This window comes from Lactuca saligna, chromosome 1 (genome assembly GCF_052625555.1).
Source record: "Lactuca saligna cultivar CGN05327 chromosome 1, ASM5262555v1, whole genome shotgun sequence".
Taxonomy (NCBI): domain Eukaryota; kingdom Viridiplantae; phylum Streptophyta; class Magnoliopsida; order Asterales; family Asteraceae; genus Lactuca; species Lactuca saligna.
Genome location: NC_136417.1, coordinates 99,090,203 through 99,114,362, shown reverse-complemented (window position 1 = coordinate 99,114,362; position 24,160 = coordinate 99,090,203). Strand labels below are relative to the sequence as shown.

General features: G+C 33.3%; 1 protein-coding gene across 1 annotated transcript; it reads right to left on the bottom strand.

Moving 5' to 3' along the window:
* Window positions 1–19,469: 19,469 nt before the first annotated feature.
* LOC145010058 (uncharacterized) lies at window positions 19,470–20,654 on the bottom strand. Its single transcript, XM_078968650.1, has 2 exons — window positions 20,532–20,654; window positions 19,470–20,150 (listed from the first exon to the last, which is right to left on the bottom strand). Exons 1-2 carry the CDS (start codon window positions 20,652–20,654, stop codon window positions 19,470–19,472), a joined length of 804 nt encoding a protein of 267 aa, XP_078824776.1.
* Between the last annotated feature and the right edge of the window lie 3,506 nt (window positions 20,655–24,160).

Below are 24,160 nucleotides of genomic sequence, written 5' to 3'. Positions count from 1 at the left end.
CTCTGAGCCGAACCTATGCTTTTGGTTGTTAATGCCTTCTTGCGGTCGGACTTCCCTTTTCTCTGACTTCCTGTTATGATCAGAAAAACGAGCATTTAGAGATTGCCAGAACTGGTTTCGCTCTGAGAGATTCCTCTTGTATCTCAGATTCCTCTGTTGCTTTTGGTTTTTCACCTGTTTGGGTTGCCTGTGAATATTCTCCTTTTGTTTTGGCTTTTGAACAACAGGTTCGCTTGTTATAGATGAGGTTTCGTTTGTGGAGGTGACTTCTTCTAATGGAATTTCTTTAGCGCCACTGGTACTTGGCACGTCAAAGTTATCAGGCTTGTTCAGCGGCTCTGGTATATATCTTCCTTTTGTTTTCCAGGATGTTCGCTCTGATAAACCAACTGTTTCATCGGCATTATCGATAGGAGCAGACCAGAAGAACTCATCGCAGCCATCTGCGTTATCTTCGTTTACAATGGTAGTGAGTTCGGCTGTTTGATGTTCAGATACTCCTTTGACTTTATATACCTGATTTGGTGTTGTTCTCACCTTCTGGAACACAAAAGCCTTTTCCTTAAGAATCGGGGACTTATTTTGTGACAGACGAGCGAACTCCACAGAATTTTCGGAAATAAGATTTTTGTGGTTTTCGTGTTCGCTTTTTACAAACTCGGAACAATCAACTTCATCTTCTACAGAAATTACACTCATATCATCATCCTCATTAAGTTCGGATGCATTTTCAACATCAATTTTATTTTCCGAACTTAAATTGACATTCAATGAGTCAAATTTTTGTATGGTTTCGGTCCTTAGTTTCAGTCTATCATTTTCATCCAAAAGATTTTTCAGCATGTCCTTATGGTCCTTGGACTTTATAAAAGATTCTATTTTGTCCAGGCCATACATGTAAGTGGGATTCACATCATCAGACGATACAACACTTTCGCAATTATATGCTTCAACATCGATGTCATCTTCCTTAAACTCAAGGAAGGGCAAAATCATGCGATGAATTTTCTGCCCTATTTCACAGTTCAGATGAAGTTGAGTGATGTTAGCATAAACACATTTAGCAATTAAACAAAAAACATTTCTTTGTTTCAAATAAATGTTTTCATCTTTGGATTTAATCAGCGCTGACTCCTTCAGCTCTATCCACATCCTCCGTTCTTCACTCTTGGAAGACACCCTGCTTATTTGGTCAGTTAGGTTAGAATTGGTGACCCGTGTTTGAGTTAAGCTACTATCTAGATTTAAGATTCTTGAATTTAAGCTTTTTAATTCTTTTTCATACGAATTTTGTGGGACTTTAAATGAAACAAAAACAGATTGTACCTTCTTGATCAATTCATCTAGCTCATTGATCTGCACGCTGAGAGGTTTTGTTGTGAATCATAGATCCTCTTGCTCCTTGGAGTCTTCATTCCCACCATCCGTATTGTAATCCCTCATTTGAGATACATCTGTCACCATCAAACACTTCCCACTGCTTCCTTCATCTCTTGCAACGTATGCCTCTCCATGAGATGGTTTCCTGACTTCATCATCTTCCGAGTCGGATGATCAAACCTGCACGCCACCGAACTCATCATCTGTTGCCGAACCCTGCACAATTAAAGCATTCATTGAAGGGTTACAAGTAGCTTTCTTTCTCTTGATCTCTTCCAGCCTTTTCATTAATAAGGACTCTTCATCTATTTCCTCATCCTTCTTTGTTATTTTCTTTAGAACGCAGTCTTTAGCATAGTGGTTCTTTCCTCCACAGTAGTAGCAACTCACACCTGAATCTCCTTCAACTTTCGCCTTTTTCTTTGGTTCCTCTGTCTTTGGCTCTTCCCTTACCTTTTCAGAACTATAGCTTCCCTGCCAGTTTCGGTTCTTATTAGTAGGGAATCTCTTCTTGATAAATCTCTTTGGATTGGACACCATCATTGCATAATCTTCAGAGGTAAGATCATAGTCTTCTAGGTCCAGATCTTCATCTTCTATCACATTTTTGCTTTTAGATTGGAGGGCCAAGGATCCCAAACTTGAGACTACATTCTTCTCTTGCATGAAAATCTTTTCTTAGGATTTCAAAATTCCCACCAGCTTTGCCAGCGAATAAGACTTGAACTGCTCGTGAGCTTTGACCGTAGACATAACAGATCTCCATTCAGATCTTAAGCCATTCAGAAAGGTGACTTTCAGTTCAATCAACTTCCTTTTTATATCGTGTTTGATCATCTTGCTAAGAAGATGATTGAAGCGATTGAACATCTGAGTAACAGTTTCATCAGAATTCTGCTTAAATTCACCAAACTCAGACAAGAGCAAGGTCTGAAGAGAATGCTCCAAATCTTCATCTGTGGAATATAGCTCTCGCAACCTACCCTAGATTTCTTTAGCGGTACTTCAGGAACATACCAATCTAAATGTATTAGATTGAAGAGCAAATCGAATCAATCTCAAAGCTTTAATGTTGCACTGAAACTTTTCCTTTTCGTCTTGTGCCACATCTTTAACATCTTTTAGCAAATCATTATACTCTTTCTGAGTTTTAATAATTTTGGATGTTCCTAAGTGAGCGAATGGTCCTGACACAATAGCTTCCCATACAAGATACCCATTGTCTTCAGATCCGATGACGTAGTCTTCAAAGTGATGCGGCCAAACTTCGTAATCTTGAGCGTAAAGAATAGGAATCTTTGTTGTTGATCCAATACTGTTTGAGATGTTGATAGGATTAGATTGAGAATCGTCCATGCTTGATCGTTTAACCTGTTTGAAAGATCAGACTTGTAATATATAATATTAGGGCAAAACGAATAAGTAATGAGATACGTCAATTATGGAGTGACGGCTCAATAAATATCAGTTAATGCGGAATAAACCCTAATAACTTATTTCACAGAAGAGATGTGTATGAATTACACAGCCTCCTGCTCTGATACCAATTAATGGGATTTATAAACTCTTTGATCGATTAGATCTTTGTAACAGGTAAACAATGAACGTAAAACAATGCAACAATACACAAGTATGGATCTGAATGAGTCGAATGATTAGAACTTTCAATCCTCAGCAGAGCTCGATTAAGAACTTCCGTTGTAGAGGATTTTAGGGTTACAAAAGTGATCTTCTAAATCACACGTAAAAAACGATCTATAAGTTATGAGATGAGCCCAAGACGCAACACCAAATAACCAACAGTTGATTTTGATGTTATAAGTTATAGATATCTAGAGAGCAAAATGATGGACAAAGCAGCACCACCACCTCTCATCCATTGTTTCGATTTGGATGATATGTCCACTAGGTAGTGAATTTGTATATGTAGATTTTCTTTTTTATGTTTACATTTTTGTATATGCATTTAGTCAATGATTTTTTTGTGGCTTACCAAGTCATGAATGGAAGATATACTCGAATAAATATCTATAATGCTTTACCCATTCGATCTCTTCCTAGATTTGGAGATGGAATGTAAACCCTTATACCAGTGAGTGATCTACATATTCGAAAAATCAACAAAACCCAGTGGTGATATGTGTTTTGATTTATTGTAAAAAACATCTTTTAAAGTTACAAATTGTGCACTCAGAAATAAGTTACTCACCTATCCTTTTTTAGTATTACAAAAAAAACATCTTTTAGGCTCAATAGCAAAGAAAAGAGAAAGTTTTAGTATATCATGTAAACAGATTACATTGATAAATATTATTGGAAAAGGTTTGGGATTGATTAATTTGGTTTATTAGCAGGTTTTTTTTGCTTAACTTGTGTTGTCTGGGCATGCCGAGAAGCATAGTAAGAACCTTTCACAACCTTATTCTTTCGTTTAACTGGTTTGAATCTTCTTATTGACTTTACTTTCTCAAGGATAAATGGGTACACCATACACTCTTGAAAATAAGGTTGGGAACATTGTGAGTATAAAGGATTTCTCAGCAATAAGAGGAGATATTAGTATAAAAGTTGCAATATAAATCATATTTAATTACATAATAATAACTAAACAAAGATATGTGAAGGATTATCTTTATAATTTAAATTGCAATATATAACATAAATCTCGTATGAAATTTCAATATGTTCCATTCCATGCCTCACAAACATGTTTATGGAATGGAATTACTTATTCTGTTATCTTGCTTTTATGATTACCTATCCATTCCATTTCTTTGTTGTTCCATTCTTTGCAACCTCACATATCTCAAAAAAGTAATTCAGAAATGCATCATACAATAGAAAATATTTTATAAACTCCTATAAGGGAAGAAGAAAGATAAGACTAAATGAGTGTATGGTGTTAATCTAATTATGAAGTTCTTTCATCCCTATTTGCATGTTTCTAGCTTGTTTGTAGTATTTTCTATAAAATATTGTTGTTATATTCAAAAGTTCATTTTACCCTTTTCATCTTCTTGTTTGTGTATTTTAATCTTTTAGGTTTTTTAGAGTATTTGAGGGACCGTTTCTGCTTGGGAGTGGGGTGAAGTCGAGGGCCCTAAAAGTACAGGGTAGTTGTATTTATAGCCACTTCAATATTGAAGATTTTTGTTGGCATTAATTTCAATAATCATATGTACCTTAGAAGGGATATCATAAGTATAGTTTATTTTTTATAATGTTATTTTTTTTATTAAATGTTGTACATGTGATGTCTACAAGGTGTTGGTATTTTTTTGTTGGGAAGTTTTACGCTATCTAACATCGCGATAATCTATAATATTTGTATTAGATGGTGACAATTATTATTATTTATTGCAGCATCTCTTCGTATTTATTATCCAATGTGGTATGAGTTCTAGAATGTTGCCACTTAGAGGATTCCACATTGTGTGGCGTTGGAATTTATTATAGAATGAGGCATGATTTATATGCCTTATTAGGTATTGATGGAAATGTTTAATTCTTACTCATGTAGACCATAATTATTTTACAATATGCTCTTTTAACCTTATATTAGGACATTTTCTGAGAAAAATTGCTTTTAGTATTGAACTTTGAAAGAAAAAAAAGTTCGTATATAGCATCGTAATCTTAAAAAATTACTTTTTTGGATTATTTTAAGTTGATATGGAAGGTTACATTTTTTGTATATTGAAGATGATTTAAAGGATTTTTTTTTCGGAAAAAAATAATTATTTATTAATAGCATTAAACTTTGCAAAAAATTTCATTAATAGTATTATAGTTTCAGAAAAGGACTTTTTCGTATTGTTTTTTGCTAATCTAGAAAAATTTTATTTTTAATGCACATTAGAGCTCATTAATCATATTTTTTTGAAAACATTTTGTTAATGAAAAATATATTTTTATTTTCTTTTGCATATAGACCATTTATGTAAAAAAAAAAAAACAATTCAAATATGGATCATTTATGTACTTTTGTTCACAAGTGAACCATTTATGTAATATATAAATTTAAATGTTAATTAGTAGGTTATTAATATGATAATTTTATAAGGAAAATTTGATTTTAGTATTGAAATTTGCAAAACAAAAAAGTTCATTAACGCCATTTTACTTTAAAAAAATATTATTTTGGATTATTTTTAGATGATATTGAAACATTTCCAATTTTCCTACATTGAAGCTCATTTGTAGGACAGTGTTCTAGAAGTGAATTTCAATAATAGCGTTGAACTTCGCAAAAAAATTCATTAATAGCATCGTACTTTTAAAAAATAACTTTTTTGGAATTCTTAACTGCAAGTAGATTCCTTGAATGCCTACCTTGATGATCATATGTGGAGAAATCATTTCGGAAAAGGATAAAATCCTGTTATGGCAACCCGAACAAGAAAAAGAAAAAACCAGTTTTTACTAACCCAATTTATTCAAAATCTTAATTCATTTTAGTAGCGTAAACACCATTTAGATGCTCTCAAAATAGCATATGAAATAACTTATGTAATAATTCTTAAATCTTATTTGACATGTTTTGTACTTTCTAATGATCATTACCAGAAGCCTTTGAAGGATTTTTTTTACCAGAAAGAATGAGATCAATGTACAAAACAATGTTGCATATTCAGAACATAATGTTCTTAATTTACTGTAATAAGGTCTTCATGTAATAGTTGATTGGCCTTACCCAACTATCCCATGAAAGGTAGTGGATTTATGTTGTTCTAAATGTGTTAAAATGCCTCACTTAGGTGTTACTCAGCACAAGGTCTGCGGACTATCCACATTGATTTCATGATTGAGAAGAACACATCACATCGACCAAGATCAGACCATCAACCATACTAATGACCCCCACTGAGATAAGTAATGTAATTGGAGTAATCATCCAAAACAGGCAATGAACTTTGAACTGTAGTAAATCTGAAATCAATTCCTAAATTGTACATCAAACTTCTAACATTAAACGTTGAACATTTTCAATTAATGTTATCGAGTTGATATGCATTTGATTATTTAGGTATATCATAAATTTTTTAGCTTCCTTTATTGAATTATGGTGTGAATGTAAACTTTTACGTTTAACTATAAACATGAGGCTTTAGTTTGGTTGTCTAACTACTGATTTGGATGAGACAAAAGCATTTGATGATTGGATTCTTAAAATTAGTGAAGGCAATATTGGTGGTCCCAACGATGGTGAAGCTGAACTTGAATTTCTAGAAGATGTTGTTGTTCGCTCTACAGGTTACCATATTCATTCAATTGTATCCACCATTTATCCATTATTTGAAAACCATCTTAATGATCCATCATATTTTCAAGATAAAGCTATTTTGGTACCTACAAATGAACAATCTGATGCTACCAAAGACTATATTTTATGATTGATGAAAGATGAAGGGAAAACATATATGAGTTCAAATTCTTTATGTGAGATAGAGTTACCCGATTTTTTTTGAGGAATCAACTTACTCTTCAGTTGTGTTGAATGGTTTTTAAGGCATCTAGAATTTCCAGCCATAAACTTACACTAAAAATAGGTGTTCCAGTCATGTTACTTCGATATATCGAGCAAACCAAAGGACTATTAAATGGTACTAGATTACATGTTGTTAGGATTAGAAGACACGTCATTGAATCCTGAATTATATATGCTACATTCTTTGATGAGACTACTTATATACCTTGCAGGAAGTTAACTCCGTCTAATAAAAGAATCTCGTCCGTTTTTAGCGGAGGCAATTCCCTATAGTTTTTTATTTTCTTATGGTCATTAATAAAAGTCAATGACAATAATTATCAACTGTTGGATTATACTTGCGTATGCTCGCCTTCAATTATTGTCAGTTGTATGTTTTTTTTCTCGCGTCACAAGTGAAAAAGGATTGAAGTTACTCATATATGACGAGGAAGGTCATCCAACTACTAAAACAAAAAGTTATGTCTACAAGTAGATCCTTGAATGATTATAGATATTTAGGTGTTTCATTGTTTTTTTTTCAGACATTTTAATGTTACCATTAATGTTAAGTCTGTTTCTGTTAATTTTTTTTATAGTGTCAATTTTTTATACCTTTATATGTACACTTTTATATGTTCCCCGTATTTTACGCGGGTTATAATCTAGTGTGTCTGTGTGTGTGTGTGTCTACATATATATATATATATATATATATATATATATATATATATATATATATATATATATATATATAGGGTTAGATTATTTTGTTTCTACTAACTATTGTGTGCCAGAATGCACAGATCTAGACCACCGGATGAATAGAATCAATGATCATGATCTGAGGGTCTATAATATTACAATATGGTAGCATGTACAGTATAATTACACAAATTTCAGTAAAATGGTATTTTGCTCAATTAACCTATTTTAAAAAAAGGAAATTTTCAGATTTTAAGGGATCATTAACACTCCTAATTTTAAAAATCTGAATTTTTTAAATTAATTCTAATTAATTCTAAACATAATTTGTAAACATAACCGATTTTATTCCATCAGATTGGATTTTTTTTTGAATGATGTTCTTTCAGAGTTTCATTCTATTAGAATATTAATGAAGAATAACAGAATTATTGAACTCTTAGTTGAAGAATAGCAACATTTTAATATTTTCATATACATTCGAACTTAAATACAAATTCATACATATTCTTACATACTAATTGCCTTATACATTTTAATATATTTATACATATTCTAAAAGAATATCATAAAAATCAGCATTCATGAATATATAGCTAACGGATAAATACAAGTGTAATTCTTAAAAATATATATATAAGAACATTCTTAAACTGTAAGTGTCATCAATCTTTGGCTCATTCTTTATGTCATTCCTATCACAAATGCAACAAAAAACTAATAATGGTTAAAAACATTTGCTTGGAATTCCTATTAATTTATACATACTAGTAGAATACATATAATACATTCTGGTAGAATATACAGAACACAATCTTGCATAATACATACAATACAATCTCGCATAATACATAGAATAAAATCTACTAGTTATAATTTTACATGCCACTACAAAGAATTAAATGCATGTGATTTGCCATTTGCAATCTTATTTCTCTATATATAATCATTCTAAAGCATAGAATGTATAAATGCATTCTGTAAGAATTACTAGACTGTTACTTGAAATTCCTAGAATTTTATATATTCTTGAAGAATACATAGAATATGATAGAATACATAGAATACGTTCTGAAAGAATACATAAAATTTGCTACTAAATCAAGATTATAAAATTGTGAACAGTGGAATATGTTAAGTTTAATATTTTTCAAATACTAGACGATCAGATTTTGATATTTTCCACATATTTCTTATTTTATCAGGTGATTACAAATGCTTTTGAGACGAGTTTTCTCATTCATACAATGTTTAAGTTCTAAACTGTCTCAAATTTGTGAGAATCTCTTATAAACGGTTAATCAAATCTTCACCCTAAATTGATTAAGAAAACCAAATACCAATAGCAAAGATTGATACTACTCAGGTAATTAACAAATAAGGAGTTAAAGAGCAACAACAAAAAAAACATATTGAAAGGTTTAACGAATAAAATAAAAGAAATACTCTTTCAGGCAATTAACAAATAAACATACCACATGTTAAAACCAAGTAACACAAATAACCAAGTTAGAATTATTTTTTTGTTTTTCAAGAATTTGAACATCAAATTCTCTTTGAGGCATTTCTACAAACACCTGGCGTACAACATAGAGATCAAATTTTTTTTTCAAGCCATTTCTACAACAAAACTACCAAATGTGAAGAAGTAAAGGATGGAACAGAAAAAGAAAACATCCAATGTAATTGAAGAATGTAATTTACCTGTAGAAGAGGAGAATAGAACGGGATTTCTGGGAAAGTCGATTAACATATACTTTCAGCGTAATTTTTTCTCTCTGCCCATAACTTGAGTTGTTAATTTGATCAACCTTTGATTTGGATAATTAAAGCCTTGTACTTACAAGTAAATATCGTTTGATAGTGGCATGAAGGAAGTAGAAGTCACCAATGGTGGAGAGGGAGGAAGAAGAAATTGGGTCGCTCATGTCCCTGCCGATCGAAAAAAGAAAAGAGTAGGGATTAAGGTTAGTGAGATGAACAATGATTTAAAAAGGACATGTGATACCCATTTAATGATTTTCCAAATATACAACATTTATTTTTGGTTTATAAAGTTAAAATGACTAAGTTACCCTTTATTATTTAATTAATGATTTATTTTTTCCTAAATTCTGATTGGAGCATTTAGGCACATAATATTTGTTAAAAACATTTGAACCTATCTCCATCTCTCTCTCTCTCTCTCTCTCTATATATATATATATATATATATATATATATATATATATACACACACACACAGAGCGCGTGCGTGCGAGAGAGAGAGAGAGAGAGAGAGAGAGAGAGGAAGGCTCAATCGAGAAAAAAAAGTTTGAGAATAGAGGAATCATTCTCAGCCACTCATTTATTTTTTTTGCAAAAGTCTTGGTCGTACCGGCGGAAATGGGAAAGGAGTAGACATGTGTTTTCCAAAAAAACATGTTTCTTAAACTATGCTAATCATTAACTTAATATATACAAAAATATAGTTTTTTCGTTAAATTTTTAAGAAGCTATTTTTATCGAAAATTGATTTTAAATAAAGAAATCTCCAGAAAAATCCTAAAATTTTAGTCTAATTTATGAAAAAGTCCCAAACTATTTTTTTTTTATATAGAAAAGCACAGAATGCCGCCTAAAACTTCGAAAAAACCCTTTTTGGCTGGTTTCGTATATTCAGCCGGTATTCTGTCCTTTTTTGTTAGTTTGCTTAAAATATTAGGACTTTTCTGAAAATTACCCGATAACCAAAATATTGGGACTTTTTTGAAAATTACTATGGAATTAATGGATATTATTATTAACAAGTCATTTATAAACATTAATTTTTTTATTATAAACAAAGAAAATATATTTGTTGCTAATTTCTAGTAATAGAATGGTCGACTAGGTATTTCTCTATTGTTTTTTTGACCACTTCAAAGCCTCTATGTTCTTCCTATGTATCGTTGTAGGTGTCATAATGAGAATTATTCTGTTAGGCAGGACCAATACAAGAGTTGATAATATTTATTAATACACAATCAATAAGTGTCTACTTGCTATTAGGCATGATGATATATGATCACATGTTATCAAAAAATATCATTACACAAACATATATATGTTTCATTATGTTCTTTAACCTAATTACCACCTAACCACCAAAGATTACCCGATAACAACCATAAAATTACACACATCTATCGAGAGTGAATGACAATTTAAATAGATAATAACCCTTTACTTGTTTCCATATAAATTATCATTCATGGTTCACTTTTCATATTTTATAGATGTGTGTTAGCCGATGGTTGTTAACATGTAAGGTATGAATGTTGGTTGGTAGTTAGGTTAAACAACATAAGTGGAACACCAACATTAGAGGAATGCTAACTAAGTTGATATCACCATCATACCCACAACAATGCATAGGAAGAACGTAGAGAGTTTGAGTGGTCAGCAAGCAATAGAGTACTTAGACCACCAATTTATTTCTAGAAATTAGCAACAAATATGCTTTCTATTTTTATAATAAAAATATTTTTTATGTTTATAAATGATTTGTTAGTAATAATATCCATTAATTTCATGGTTATTTTCAAAAAAAGACCCAATATTTTGGTTATTATGTAATTTTTACAAAAGTCCCAAAATTTTGAGCAAACTAACGAAAAAGGACAGAATACCGGTAAAATCTGTGAAACCGGCAGAAAAGGGTTTTTTCAAAGTTTTATCCGGTATTTTTTGCTCTTATAAAAATAAAATTTAGTTTGAGACTTTTTCATAAATTAGACAAAAAATTTAAGCCTTTTCTGGAGATTTCCCTTTTTAAATATACCAAAATTCATGATTTTTTATTCTCTGCAAATAGACATTGTAGTGACAAAGAACATGGTTTGGCATACGGAATTAAAGCTTGCACAATTGAACATGGTGATTTGGGTGTTTAAGAGATATATTGAATGTATATGGTGTTACACAAAAAGGATCTAGATCTAGACTACATAATTAACACACACTTACACACTCACTTCTACATCTCTCAAGCACACCTCTACATGTGGTATGAACCCACTATTTATAGAGGTGTTTACATGTCTCTCTCTCACTCTAACTACCAAATGGGTCTAAATGCTAAAGCACCACATGCAAGTGGATTTTACAAAAGTCGAACATTTACAAAGTCATGAATGAAGAACTTTGCACCCCAACATTCTCCCCCTCAAAGTTAGGAATGAATGACCCACTTCAAATCTTCCAAAATCAAGCACTACGTGGTTCGAGCCTCAAAGGTGACACATGTCGAAACGAACTTCAATCTTCAATTCTTCCATGACTCTTCAATTTGGGCTCTAGGATGTGAGACCATACAATCCGAGCAGCAACGAATGATTAAGAGTATTCCAAACTCCAAATAATCACCCAAAATTTGCGCATAAAAACACACCACAAAAATCTTCAATAAAACCAAACCCATTTCGAATATATCACTTCCGAACGTCCAATTGCATCATCTCGTAAGCTTCAAAACTTCAAGATCACTTCGGTCTTCAAATCCGCGTAATATGAAAAATTCAAGTTCGAATTTCCATATAAAACTTCTCCCCCTTTTTATAATCGAAATTTGATTATAAAACTCCAAAGGAAAAAGAACGTGCTCTATTCGGAATTTTTCATGTCAAAACTCCCCCTTAACATGTGGCATAAACTTTGTGCTTCAATCCGGAAAACCCAAAAAATATTCAATTTTTATTGCCGTTCACGGATCGCCTTTGACAAAATTTCTCAAAAATGGGTAGAAATTGTCAATTTCAAAATTCTGCAGTGACCCGTTGCGCCCAAAACAGCAAAATATGCAAAACTCTCCCCCCTTTCCAAAGGTGGGTAGAAAGTGTCAATTTGCACAAACTATAGGGGCTTGAAATGCACTTTCTTCAATTTTCAGCAAAAAAAATAGTCCTTTTTCGAATTTGGGTGAAAACAGCCAAAAATTCGAAGTTTCAGGGACCATCTTCGTAAATTCTACCCTTTTTGCTCAAACATACGAAGACTTGTACCAAATATGCGAAGTGACAAAAATTCGAAGGTTCAAGGGCCGTTTTCGAAAATTCTACTTCTTGATCAAAACATTAGAAGCACGAAGCATACAAAGACTCACTAATGAACACTAAAAGTCTTCGTATAAATTTCCAAAATACCCCCTTCGAAAATTCAGAATATACCCCCTTCGAAAAATGCCTTTGTTCATTCACTCCTTTTATCCCTTCGTATAAACCATAAACACACTTCGACTCCAAATCAAAAAACACCCCTTCGTTTATTCAATTCTTCATTTTTTTTTTCAATTCTTCGTTTCTTACTGATCTTCCCAAGCATGTACCCTTCGAATCTTATTCACCAAATCAAAATCAAATACAAACAATCCTCGACTATCACCCATTCGACTGTTCATTCACAAAACATCCAAACCTTGATTCCTTCGTTTAAACAAAAAAATCTTCAATTCCAAATCTTCGAATACAGAATTAACGATACTAAATCTTCGAATTTCGAACTCATTCAATTTCCAAATACAACATCAATCCTTCCCATTCAATTTTGAAGAATCGAAGAAATCAAATATCAATTTCCAGATCTTGATTATCATTCATCCCTAAATCAACAAACGATATACATCATCTGTTCGTTCTTCAAATACCATCAAATCTAATTTGTTCTTCAAAATTGAACAAATAGTGACGAAAATTGCCAAACCGAGAATCGTTCTTCAAATATCACCTTGATCTTGAAGACCCGCTTTGATACCAACTGTAGTGACAAAGAACATGGTTTGGCATGCGGAATTAAAGCTTGCATAATTGAACATGGTGATTTGGGTGTTTAAGAGATATATTGAATGTATATGGTGTTACACAAAAAGGATTTAGATATAAACTACATAATTAACACACACTTACACACTCACTTCTACATCTCTCAAGCACACCTCTACATGTGGTATAAACCCACTATTTATAGAGGTGTTTACATGTCTCTCTCTCACTCTAACTACCAAATGGATCTAAATGCTAAAGCACCACATGCAAGTGGGTTTTACAAAAGCCAAACATTTACAAAGTCATTAATGAAGAACTTTGCACCCCAACAGACATCCATATTGATATGGTTTTAAGATAATATAAAAAAATTATTTTATTTATATTTTCAGATATCGTTATTCACAAGTGAATAAAAATGTATCAGATTTTTATTACTGTACATTCGTTATTTGCATATAAATAAAAATATATGATTAAATTTTTTTTCCAATTTAAATATCACTCATATATGAATATATAGCATATAATAAGCATAATATATTCATATTTAAATATTAGACGATGCATTCACTTATGAATATTACATAGGATATTCACTTGTGAATATTAGATGGTATATTCACTTATGAACATTAGATGATATTTTCATATGTAAATATTACATAGTATTACATGGTATATCACATATGAATATTACATATTATATTCACTTCTGAATATTAGATGATATATTCACTTATGAATCTGACACAGTATATTCACATATAAATATTACAAGGTGGTTTCGCATATATATATATATATATATATATATATATATATATATATATATATATATATATATATATATATATATATATATATAATTTTTATATGTTATTCACATATGAATAACATACAGACTTGCACATTTGTTTTGGGTTTTTAATAATCGTATACTGATTCTGGTAAGAAAACATATTCATACGTGTATATAACGTGATAATTTAGTTTATGCATTTCATCAAATAATTGGAGTTCATAAAAGTTAACTTTTTAAAAAATGTTATAAACATGATATTTCCGATTCAAGTTATCAATTTCAAATTATCATATACTTCCGATTTCGACTTTGAAGCGTGCAATTTTGATTTTGATTTCATTCCCACAAAAATTCCGATTTCAATTTCGAAACCTTGAAATCCCTATTTCAAATTTCTTTGTAATACCGGTAATCAAAACACGAACTATTATTATTAGAATATATGTTCCAATTTCAAAAGCTTCTGACTTCAGATGCGACATCCTATGTCTAATCGGTTTCATATTTTGATTTTGATTTCCGAAAATCTTATTGGAACCTGTGAGTACCAATTCCGAGTCCTTCAATGTCGACTGTGACTGCAAGTATATAACTCCGATTCCAATTTCATGAACAACAAAGAAATTTCAATTTAAACTGAGTTCGTTTGCGATTTTGAGAAATTCCAATTCGAAGTATTCAACAAAGAAATCGATGTTCTGTATTTTGAGATTGAAGGTTATTATCATATTTACAAGTTTGTCACTGTATCTTTTTATTCTTAAATTAAATGAGTGGCTGAAAATGATTCCCCCATTTTCAACTTTTTTTTTTCTTAATTAAACCTACCTCTCTCTCTCTCACCCTCTCTCTCTCAATATATATATATATATATATATATATATATATATATATATATATATATATATTATAGGTGATGGGATGTCAAGCCCACCAAATAAATTACGCCATTTGATTGCTAAATAAACGTAATATAATACTAAAAAGGGGTATCGATCCTCGGGGAAATGGTTGTATTCAATCACCAATGCAATTCAATAGAACTAGTGAAACTAAACTAACTAACTACAATTAAACTAAAAGGGGTTGTTTGATTACTTGAAAACTAAAATACTTGAATAACTAAAAACCTTGCAATTAAGCAAGTTGATGAGATGCTCAAAGGTTGGGAATAATTGGTTAACTAAGGCCATTCAACACAATGAACATTTATTTGTTTATCATTAGGATCTAATACAAAGTTTATCTTTCATCCCAAATTGGTTACAGCAATCATGAAGCATGATATGCCAAGATTCCTCATAGGTAGTATGGAGGTTGGGGAAGCCCACAACACACCTTCTTAATTAAGATCAAGGGTCAATTGAAGCAATTAATACTAAGAAATCAATTAGTCTTAAGAATGAAGGAATCCCCAATTCCTAGAGGATGTCAAATGCTTACACATCCATAAAGGAGCTATGATTCATCAGCTAAAGATGATTTCTACCATCATAAAGCCTTTGTTCTAGATAAATTCAATGATCTAATGCAAAATCAATGAAACAAATCAACTATTGCTCAATCAAATACTAAGCTCATGATCGAAGCATCAAATAATCATAAGAATTGTAAACTAGAATCATAAACACGGAATAAATTGATAATCAACATAAATCCTTCAAAACCCACAAACATTCATTGGTTTTCAACAAAAGTCAACCAAATAAGAGTATTAGCCACTCATGGCAACAAAGTAACAAGAACAATAATCTAATTGCATAAAGAAACTACCTAAGTTTTGAAAGATGAAAGGAAATGGTTTCTAGCTCCCAAAATCGCCTCTTGCAGGTCTCCAATGGTGGAAAATCGTGAACGAGCCTCTAGATCTGATCCCCCAAGATTATAGTGTGCCAAATGACCAAAATGCCCAAACTGGGCAGTTAAGCGGGTACCCGCGCGATGAAAATTCCACTCGTGCAAATGTTGTTGTAATGCTATTGGTCCTTCATTCCAACACTCCATCCTTCCACTACCAAAGATTCCTATGGTCCCCCCCCCCACCTTTAGCCAGGTAATTTGAATCCACCAATCATCATTTAGCCACCAAATGGATGCTCCATACCCAAAATTAGAAATTCATGATACATCTTCACAAGCCCAAATAATTCAAGCCATCAACTTTCAAAGCCCAGTTCTTCCTGTTTGATTCCGCCAAGCCCAATAATGCCTCGGAAGCCCACTGAGCCCGTCTCCAATCAACCCGCAACCGCATCAAGCACCGAAAAACCTACAAAATATCTCATGCAACATAACAAGCACCCGGAATGATCCATACTAAAGAAAAATAAATAAAATACAATGCATTAATGATAAAAAGACCTAAAAAAATAAAATAAACTAATAAAAATAAGGAAATAAAATAAGCTATCAAATCACCCGAAGCTTAAACCTAACTTGTCCTCAAGTTAGAACAAGACTAAAAATGAGCTTGGGATGAACTATCTAAAAAGGAAAAAGAGAAATACCATAGAACTTGGTCAACATCAGTCAACATGTTCAGAATTAGTCCTTCAATGGACCCTACACATCTTCAAAATGTTCCCCGCTTTAGGGCCATAAACCACATTCTTAACCACTTGATGGGCAAATAGATCACGGCTGGATGCGGTCGCGGTGTGCAAGACAAAGGAAACAGAGATGCGCCCAGTGGGGGCACTTTAAATCACCAATGTAGACCATAGTGCACGAAGGAAAGACGCCTCTTCACACACTATGATTCCTACATTTTTCAGGCTAAAGTGTATAATACGAAATAGGGTTTTGCAGCACGGCCTCCGGGAAAACATCCGGTTTCAGAGGCTTCTCCCTTGTACTATCCTTTACAGTCTATCGTCTCATCGTCGGGGCCTTTTCTCACAAAAAATCAAAAATAAAATAAAATAAAATAAAATTCTACTTAACCTAAATCTAAACCGAAGAACCTAAATCTTCAATCTTGAACTTCTGTTATTAGGTCTTCAATCACATTTGCTGCTTGACATTCATAATTTTTTTTTTTGGAATCATATATATAACATGAGTCTTGAACTTAGAATCTTTTTCTTCGTTGTGTTGCTCGTTTTCTTCATTTTTCTTCTTTTCTTTTGTTGCTTTTCTTGAATCATCTTTTATAGGCTCTTATTGTCTTCACTTTTTCAAATTTCTTCATTTTTTGTGTTTTCTTCTTAGAAGGTCTAAGGAATTTCACCAAGTAACATAGGACTCCAATAGTGAAGATTGAGTGATAGATAGAGGCTAACATGAACACCTAACGATCATTGACAATGCGCCATGATCAACTAAAAAGGGGTGGGATATGACTCAAAAATGGGTGTTACCGAAAAGACTTAGTCCCAAAAGATGTGAATTGGGGAACCCACTTCAAATTTCATCAAGCACGTCAATGCAATGTATGATAAAAAAAATCTATCTAACAATCTACTCTAGACCCCTAGAAAAATGATAACCTATCTTAAAAATGTGGTGAGAATCTAACTAAGCAAGGCTCGGACGAGACTCGGGAGTACTAAGGGGTACTCCTTCCAAAACCAAGAAGCGAGTCTTCAATATCTTTAATGTCTTCAAAATACCTTACCGGGCTAGTCTTTGCTTGCACACATTGGCATGACCAACCACATCCCTCCGCACCTAGACCCAATCAAGCTACCTTCATTTGACCCGCACACAAGCGGTCTTAAAATGGTATGTGAGGCTCAAAATGTGTCCCACTTATCAAATACATGGAATTCCATATCAAGACCTGGAACCAATCTATGATTCAATACTTATGACTCGGTGCTCTAGTACCTGTAGGGATGAGAAGACAAGAGAGAACAAAAATGCATGAACTTAAACTACAATGCATCTAAAAAGTATGAAAATTAGAAAAGAAAGAAACAAAATATGCAATATTTTTGAATTTTTATGCAATTTTTATGAATGACCTAAATAAATTATTCGAAATGCAACTATACACAACCTAAATGCAATAAAAATAAAATATAAGATTACCTCACCCCAAGCATAAAATTAAGCATTGTCCTCAATGCTTAGGATGAGAGTAAGGAAGGATCCTATCGGGATCAAGGTGGAGGAGGAACACGAGGATGGTATGGAAGCAACACATGGGTCGCATAATGATGCTTGGATGGAGTTCTTGGCCGCCTAAATACACATGGATGAAAGTTGGTCGCACAAAGGACGCATATGAAAGGGCTCGAAATTTTGTTATGAAATGACATATTTGCGCGGGTACCCTCGCAACCTTTGCGCGGGTGGGGGGCAGCTGCGCGCACACATCAGAATACATCCCATGTTGGGGTAATTTGGAACTCGGAATCTGCACGGATGGGGTTGGTCGTGCAACGGCTGCGCAGGCACCCGCGTAAAAGTCAAATTATTGGATTTTTTCAAACTTCACCAAAATCACTAGAAGACTTCTATATGCTTATTTTTTTAGGCCAACTTCAAGTTTAGAAACACCCAAAACTTCAAGCAGAGATTATTTATTCACAATGCATTTATTTAACATCTTTGCCAAGAAATAATCCCACTTCCGTCAATCTTCGTAATTCAGGTTTTCCAATGTTACGTTGTCAAATTCTCCCATGTCAAAGCCTTCATAAAATAGTTTCAAATGGTGCCCATTCACTTTGAAGATTTGGTTTGTTTCCAAACTCTTGATTTCAACCACACTAGGATCAAACACTTTTATAACAATGAAAGGTCCATGCCATCGTGATCACAATTTTCCTAGGAATAGATTTAAGTGTGAATGATAAAGAAGAACTTTTTGACCCAGAATAAAGTGTTTTTGGGTTATGTGCTTGTCATGAAATGCCTTCCTATTCTCTTTGCACCTTTTGAACCTTTTAATTATCTTTTTCTTGATCACTTCCATCATTGGATGATTCAATCTTCTTTGAGCTTCCCTCTTAGGGTTATAATCATCTTCCATGAGTATCTTGTTTGTGCATACATTATGGCTTATCTCATTTATTGTCTCAATCACATCAACCCGATACAATGGAGAAATATTGCTAGGGTACCTCATTGCTTCAAAGATGTTGAAGTGAATGATCTCTCCATCAAAATCCATAGTAATTTTTCCTTTATGAACATCAATGATTGTGTGAGCGGTATGCATGAAAGGTCTTCCAAGGAGGATCATAGATGATTTGGAAGGAGTCTTCTCTTCAAGATCAATGACATAAAAATCCGCCGGAAAAACAAGTTGATTAACTTGTACTAACACATCCTCCAACACTCCTCTTGGAGACACACTTGACTTGTCTACTAATTGAATGATTACTTAAGTTTCTTCCAAAGGTCCAACATTGAGATATTGAAAAACCGAATATGGAATCACATTTATCGAGGCTCCAAGATCTAGCATGGCACTCTCGACATGTAAATCACCAATGGTACAAGGGATAGAGAATATTCCCGGATCCTTGAATTTGGGAGGTAACTTCTTTTGGATGACCGCAGACAAATTTGCATTGACTTGAATCTTTTCATTTTCCTTGAGTTTTCTCTTCTTGGTGCATAAATCCTTGAGTAATTTTGCATAACTTGGAATTTTCTTAATAGCATTCAATAGTGGAATGTTGATTTGGACCTTGCGAAAAGTTTCAAATGATTTATTTTCTTCCTCTATCTTCTTGGAAAAGGCTAACTGGGAAGGAAAGGGTGGCGGTATGACCAATGGTTTGATGGGTTTGTTGGAAGAGTCGGGTTCACCAATGTTTGACACAACCGGTTCTTTTGGAGGAACTACCACTTTCGAAGGTACAATAACGGTAACCTCATCTTCTTCTTCTCTTGAAACTCTTTTGAGGTTGCTTTCTCCAAGTGTTTTCCCACTTTTCAAGGTGATTGCACTCACATTGGGATTATTCTCAGTTTGAGATGGTAGTCTACCCCTTTGTTCTATCTTGTTGATAGCGGTGGCCAATTCTCCAATTTGTGCTTGAATGTTGGAGAAAGTATTCTTGGTTTCTTATTGAAATTTGGTTTGGCTTTGAGCAAGAGAAGTGACAAGTTCTTGAAGGCTCATTTGATGGGTACTACTTGATTGGCTTTGTTGTGGAGGTTGTTGGTAATTTGGAGGGTTATAAGAATTTTGTGGATATGGAGGTTTTTTGGATTGGTATTGTGAATGTTAAGGTCTCATCAAAAGATTTGGTGGATTTTGCTTCGGTGGATAAGGGTTGTTTTGGTTATTTCTCTAATTTGGGTTGATATTATTTTAAAATCCCATGGTTATTGGTTGACTTTGATATCCGCTTATTGCATTCACATCTTTCGGTTCACTTCCAAGTGTGGGACACTTATCCGTATAATTGCATATCATTGCACAAATACCACATACCATCAATTGTTGACCACTTCCCACCACCATTTGACTTAACACATTAGTCAAATCCAAGAGCTTTGATTCCAAGTGTTGAGTGTTGCTAACTTCACCAACCACTTGGGTAGAATTTCTCTTCATGTCATTTTGAGTCCCAAAATTCCTTTGATTTTGAGAAATGGTACCAAAAAGTAATCGGATCTCGCGAGGGTTTTGTTGAAGATGTCACCACCACTTGAAGCATCAATCATCCTCCGATCTTTTTCATTCATACCCTCATAAAATTGTTGAAGAAGTAGTTGTTCGGGTATATTCTGTTGAGGACAACTTGTACACAAATTGTTGAAGCGCTCCCAAAAATCATGAAATGTTTCATTTTCCCCTTGATGAATTCCCAAAATGTCACTTCTTTGACTTGAAATGCGGGAGGTGGGATAGAATTTGCTATTGAAGGCCTTGAGTAACTCTTCCCATGTGTGAATTGATCCTGGTGGTATGTTGAATAACCACTCTCTAGCTTTGTCTTCCAAGGTGAGCGGGAATGCGGTTAACTTGAAATCATCCAATGTCACATTGTCAGGCAACATGCTAACACATATCATATGAAAGGACTTCAAATTCTTTTGAAGATCTTCTCTATCCAACCCATGGAATTTGGTTAGTTGATGGATGAAACTTGACTACAATTTAATCCCTCAGCGATTTGCGAGATAAACAATAGAAAGAGGTGTGTGAGTAACATCTGTTTCCATCATTTGTCTAAGTGTCAACTCTTGAGGGGGATTGGGTGGATTGGGGTTATTGGGATATTGTTGCAAGTAATTGGGTGGTTAATGATAAGGTGGGTAAGGGTATTGTTGGGGATTGTAGATTGGTGGTGGATAAGCTTGGTAATTAGGATATTGGTTGTAGGGGGGTTGTTGTTGTGGGTACATTTGGTTTTGGTACATTGGAGGGGGTTGGTAATTGGGTTGATTTGGGTAATGTACTTGTTGTTGAACTTGAAAAGCATTGTTTTGAGGTTGGTTGTTTTGATGGAAGTTTTGGTTTTGTGATTGTGGTGGATGATAATTAGGTTGGTTTTGAGGAGGGGCTTGATTGTGGTTGTTGTCTTGGTTGATGGGGTGGGGTATTGGCATCTTGATTGATTGGGTTTGGGTTGGGATCGTGAGGTGGAGTGTGATTCATGGCTATGTGGTTTTCGAATGGAATGTCTTCAAAGGAATGACCAACAATTAGAGAACTCGGTTCGGTGTTGGTATCACTTGAAGTATGAACTTGATCTTCTATGTTGATTAGTGGAGAAAAGGAAGAAGCTTGAACTAGTTGTTGTTGCTTTGCTTGTTTGGCTAACTTTTTCAACCTTTTTGCTTCTCTTTCAATTTCCAGATTTTAGAGTAGTTCACCGATTCTTATAAACCTAGGCATAAACAATCAAATAACAATAACCAATTTCCCCGGCAACGACGCCAAAACTTGATGGGATGTCAAGCCCACAAAGCAAATTACACCCTTTGATTGCTAAATAAACGTAATATAGTGGTAAAAAGGGGTATCGATCCTCGGGGAAATGGTTGTATTCAATCACCAATGCAATTCAATAGAACTAGTGAAATTAAACTAACTAACTACAATTAAGTTAAAAGGGGGTGTTTGATTACTTGAAAACTAAAATACTTGAATAACTAAAAACCTTGCAATTAAGCAAGTTGATGAGATGCTCAAAGGTTGGGAATAATTGGTTAACTAAGGCAATTCAACACAATGAACATTTGTGTGTTTATCATTAGGATCTAATACAAAGCTTATCCTTCATCCCAAATTGGTTATAGCAATCATGAAGCATAACATGCCAAGATTCCTCAGAGGTAGTATGGAGGTTGGGGAAGCCCACAACACACCTTCGTAATTAAGATCAAGGGTCAATTGAAGCAATTAATCCTAAGAAATCAATTAGCCTTAAGAATGAAGGTATCCCTAATTCCTAGAGGATATCAAATTCTTACACATCCATAAAGGAGCTATGATTCATAAGCTAGAGATGATTTATACCATCATAAAGCCTTTGTTCTAGATAAATTCAATGATCCAATGCAAAATCAATGAAACAAATCAAATATTGCTCAATCAAATACTAAGCTCATGATCAAAGCATCAAATAAGCATAAGAATTGTAAACTAGAATCATAAACATGGAATAAGTTGATAATCAACATAAATCCTTCAAAACCCACAAACATTCATTGGTTTTCAGCCAAAGTCAACCAAATAAGAGTATTAGCCACTCATGGCGACAAAGTAACAAGAGCAATAATCTAATTGCATAAAGAAACTACCTAAGATTTGGAAAGATGAAAGGAAATGGTTTCTTGCTCCCAAAATCGCCTCTTGCAGGTCTCCAATGGTGGAAAATCGTGAATGATCCTCTAGATCTGATCCCCAAGGTTATAGTGTGCCAAATGACCAAAATGCCTAAACTGGGCAGTTGGGCGGGTACCCGCGCGATGAAAATTCCATTCGTGCAAATGTTGTTGCAATGCTATTGGTCCTTCATTCCACCACTCCATCCTTCCACTACAAAAGATTCCTTTGGTCCCCCCCCCCCCCCCTTTCGCCAGGTAATTTGAATCCACCAATCATCATTTAGCCACCAAATGGATGCTCCAAGCCCAAAATTAGAAATTTATCATCCATCTTCACAAGCCCAAATAATCCAAGCCATCAACTTTCAAAGCCCAATTCTTCCTCTTTGATTCCGCCAAGCCCAATAATGCCTCGGAAGACCACTAAGCCCGTCTCCAATCAACCCGCAACCGCAACAAGCACCGAAAAACCTACAAAATATCTTATGCAACATAACAAGCACCCGGAATGATCCATACTAAAGAAAAATAAATAAAATATAATGTATTAATGATAAAAAGATCTAAAAAAACTAAAATCAACTAATAAAAATAAGGAAATAAAATAAGCTATATATAGGGTTAGGATCAAACGTGAACAACAAATATTGTATGAATGTATGACCATTTCTTGTCCGTTTGATTGAAAAACAATTAAGGGTTTTGATTGTTGGGTACATGTTATTAACATGGGATATCATTAATAGATAATTACATTTAATTAACTTAATTAATTGTAGGAGTAAATTAGTCAAATTGGTTAATAAACATTTATAGAAAGTAAGAATATTATGGGACGCTATTTAAATTAAATTTCTAAAAAATAAAGCTATATCGTTTACATTTTAATAACAACCGTATCTTTTATATGATTAGTAAATTTGTTTGAAGATTTTTTAATGTTAATTATTATTCATGCATTCTTTAAGAATATTGTATACTAAATTTTTAATATTGAACATTCTTTAAGAATACCTTCATTATTTTGGTTAATCTTTTTTATTATTGTGTCTGCATTCTTTTAGAATTAACCATTCTGAAAGAATACAAGATCATTAAAAATATTTCATACGACTTAAGCATTTTTAAAGAATAGGATTGCATATTTTCGAAATAATAAGAATTTGCATCAAAATAATAGTTATTCTAATTGCAAAATTGACACATTCTCCTGATAATTATGCAAAACCTAATACAAAACTGAATATAACTTGTTGATGCATTCTAAATAATTACAAATACATG